The 2,977-nt window shown below is 30.1% G+C and overlaps 1 protein-coding gene across 3 annotated transcripts in view; it reads right to left on the bottom strand.

Annotated features, from left to right (window-relative positions):
- Positions 1–1,572: 1,572 nt before the first annotated feature.
- LOC123010800 (glutathione synthetase-like) overlaps positions 1,573–2,977 on the bottom strand; it is a 12,786-nt gene continuing 11,381 nt past the window's right edge. For all 3 annotated transcript variants that reach the window (XM_044407928.1, XM_044407926.1, XM_044407927.1), the window contains exons 7-8: positions 1,795–2,235; positions 1,573–1,746 (exon numbers count right to left, since the gene is read on the bottom strand). In XM_044407928.1, coding sequence (XP_044263863.1) covers positions 1,620–1,746; positions 1,795–2,235 — 568 coding nt within the window. In that variant the 3' untranslated portion in view covers positions 1,573–1,619. The remainder of the gene's footprint in view (positions 1,747–1,794; positions 2,236–2,977) is intronic.

The following is a 2,977-nucleotide window of genomic DNA, read 5'->3' as shown; positions in this document are numbered from 1 at the left end:
AAAGTAAGTCAAAAATTTAGCAAAATTGTCAAAAAATGGTGTTATTTTTGCCTTTTGCAAGTGTTTAAGCACGTTTCTAAGCTAAAACCAAAAAAGTCTCAAATTTCGTTTAAATAAGCTAAAAAATTACAAAATTAAATCAAAATTTATTTTGTTTATTTCGATTTAATTGTTTTTTGGGCTAAAGTAAGTCAAAAATAAGCACAACCACAAAATTTGGTCGAAAATGCATTTATCAAATTTTTTTGCAGGTTTTTCAATAAGAAAAGCAATTATATCGTAAAATTTCGTTAAAGCAAGAAAAAAAATCAACAAAATAGGCAAAAACGATGCTATTTTTGCTGTTTTAAGTGATGAAGTACGTTTTTGAAATAAAGCTAAAATTTATAAAATTTCGTTAAAACAGGCTGAAAAATTACAAAATTAAATCGAGGTAGGTAAATATTATTTTGTTTATTTCGATTTAATTGGATTTTGAGCAAAATTAAGTCAAAAATAAGCCGAGAAACCAGAAAATTTGGTTAAAAATGCTTTTAGGCATATTTTTGTATTAAAATATCAACAAATTAAGCCAAAAATTATATTATTTGTGCATTTCTTATTGGCGTTTCAGCATATTTTTTTACACAAAAATTCCAGAACTAGGCCGAAAGTAATTTTTGCCTATTTCAAGGGTTTAACTAGATTTTTTGGCTGAAAACTCAGTTTTTTGCGAGATTTTGTAAAAAATCACTAAATTCTATAAAAAAAAATGTAAACTTTCGACACTTGAAAGACTTGGATTGTAATTTTGTAAAATGTGGTGAAATTAGGTGTAAACTTTTTGAACTCGGATCTGGTGACTTTTATTTTTCTGAGCTGGCAACACGCCAATGAAATTAGTAGTCAAAAAACCACTAGTGTTTTTTTTGTGAGTTCAAAAAATGTCAGTGTAAGAAAAAAAACTTTAGCCATGATTATCAAATAAAGAACAGTAAACAAATGGTAATCATGTCCCTACAGTTCATTATTTGTCCAAAATGATTTGAATTTTGCCTTAAAATGTAATTGAATTAAAAAAAATGTACCGGATTTTGAATTTTGTGACAATTCAAAAAATGTCAATGTAATCCACGCTTTATTGTCATTATGAATTGACATTTGAAATTAAAATTTGAAAGTTTTAGTTGAAATTTATTTTTGGCGTCGATTCTCCGAAACAATACTAGCAATACGTGTAAGTTCAAGAAATTATTTTGTTTTGTTGTCATTTTTTCCTCTAGCTGTCAGGATAAAAATCATAAAAACCAAAAGTGAGGTTAGTTGCCTAAAGCTTGTTTTACATTTTTATATCAGTCGAATGACAAATCATATATTTAATATAAAAAAAGTCTTAAATATAATTAAATATAAAAATTTGCTCGTTGATTGTCAAGCCGAATTTAACTCTTTGTCTAATTTTTTCTTCTAAATTTTTCATTTAAGACATCCGTAGCTTTTGCTTTTGGAAAATTTTCATTGCAAAAGCTACGCATTTTTGAAATGACAAATTTTGTCGGAAAAATTAAAATTACATTTGAATAATAGTCTGTCTTTGCTTGTGTTTTTTAACACTTTTATTAATGATTTGCGTAAAAATGTTAATCTATCAGATATGGACTATCTAAGGCACCCAAACCCGCAGCGACGCCACCTTCATTCGCCGTTGCCACTTTAGTACGCAGCATATGCCCCACTTGTTTATTATACGTGATTTTTTCTGCATCCCTGTAACACAATCTTAAAAAAAAAAACAAGAAAAAAATAATAACCGACCCTATCACAACACCAAAAATCCCCAATTCCGAGACCATGTCCACCAACTGTGGAGCCTTACTTCCCCCAGGCCGCACCATGTACCCTGTAGATAGCGGCGGATGAATCCTTTCCATCAAAATCCAAGCCGTGCGTTCTTCACTATCCTTCATTTTTTTAACAGCGTCTCGCACCTCCAATCCATACACATTATTACCGCCCCCTTCTCTCTGGGGCTTTAAAACAAATCTTTCAGGATCATCGATCGCCATTTGTATTGCTTGCTCCCCCAATTCGTCAAAATCGAGACTGTAGAGACCCGCAAAAATCTGCTTGACTTTTTCGACTTTCGAAGGGTCGTTCAAAAACTGGTCCAAAGCCCCCGGTTTTGCGAGAGTTTGTTGGACTTTTTTGGTCCCAGCCAAGTGGTAATGAATCGAGGGACTTTTAATAGCCAATGACCTTTAATTATTTTTTTTTTTGATTATTAATTCCTTTAAATTAAAAACACAAGGCGTCATGTCGTGACAACTTGACAAATTTTATATCATTTTGTTCGTCTCATTAAGACAAATCAAATGCACTAAAAAAAAATTCAAAAAGTCCACACACTTTGAATAAAAATTTTTTTTTTCTAATTTAAATGAATTTAAAATATTTTAACTTTGAAAAATCATTACTCAATAACTATTAGGCTGATTTTTTTCAAATAAAGACCATTCTAAAGGGATGAACTTGCCCTTTAGAATGATATGCAATTTGAAATTGAATATTGGCAAACTTTTCTTCGAACAGTGTTCGAAGAAGTTCGAAGTAAATCGAAGTAATCTAAGAAAAACTCTAAGAGTAAATTTTTTGTTTCTTCGTCACCATCGTGTAGAGCATCTTTTTATTAGTAAGGAGTTTTTAAGATATGATTTTTTGAAGTTAAGGTTTGCTATTCAGGTATTGCGCCATATGCATGTTAATCTTACTTAAAATTGCATTTTTATAAAAGTATTTGTTTTAAGGCTCTTCTTTTGCTTAAAAATGGTCAATTGCACCTTCTTTGTTCTAATTAGAATAAACAAAAACTGTTTCTTTACTTAAAACAAACAAAGAGTACCTGCGTACTAATTAAAGCAAATAAAGAGTTTTTTTGTTCTAAAAATGATCACTGATCATTGAGCAAAAAGGATTTAGAAGTTTAAAGCAGTAGCTTTAA

Source organism: Tribolium madens, unplaced genomic scaffold (genome assembly GCF_015345945.1).
Source record: "Tribolium madens isolate multiple individuals breed KSU strain unplaced genomic scaffold, Tmad_KSU_1.1 Scaffold_91;HRSCAF=231;Tcas5.2_LG7, whole genome shotgun sequence".
NCBI classification, from domain to species: domain Eukaryota; kingdom Metazoa; phylum Arthropoda; class Insecta; order Coleoptera; family Tenebrionidae; genus Tribolium; species Tribolium madens.
Note: the sequence above shows the minus strand (reverse complement) of the source record. Positions and strands in the feature narration are given on the sequence as shown.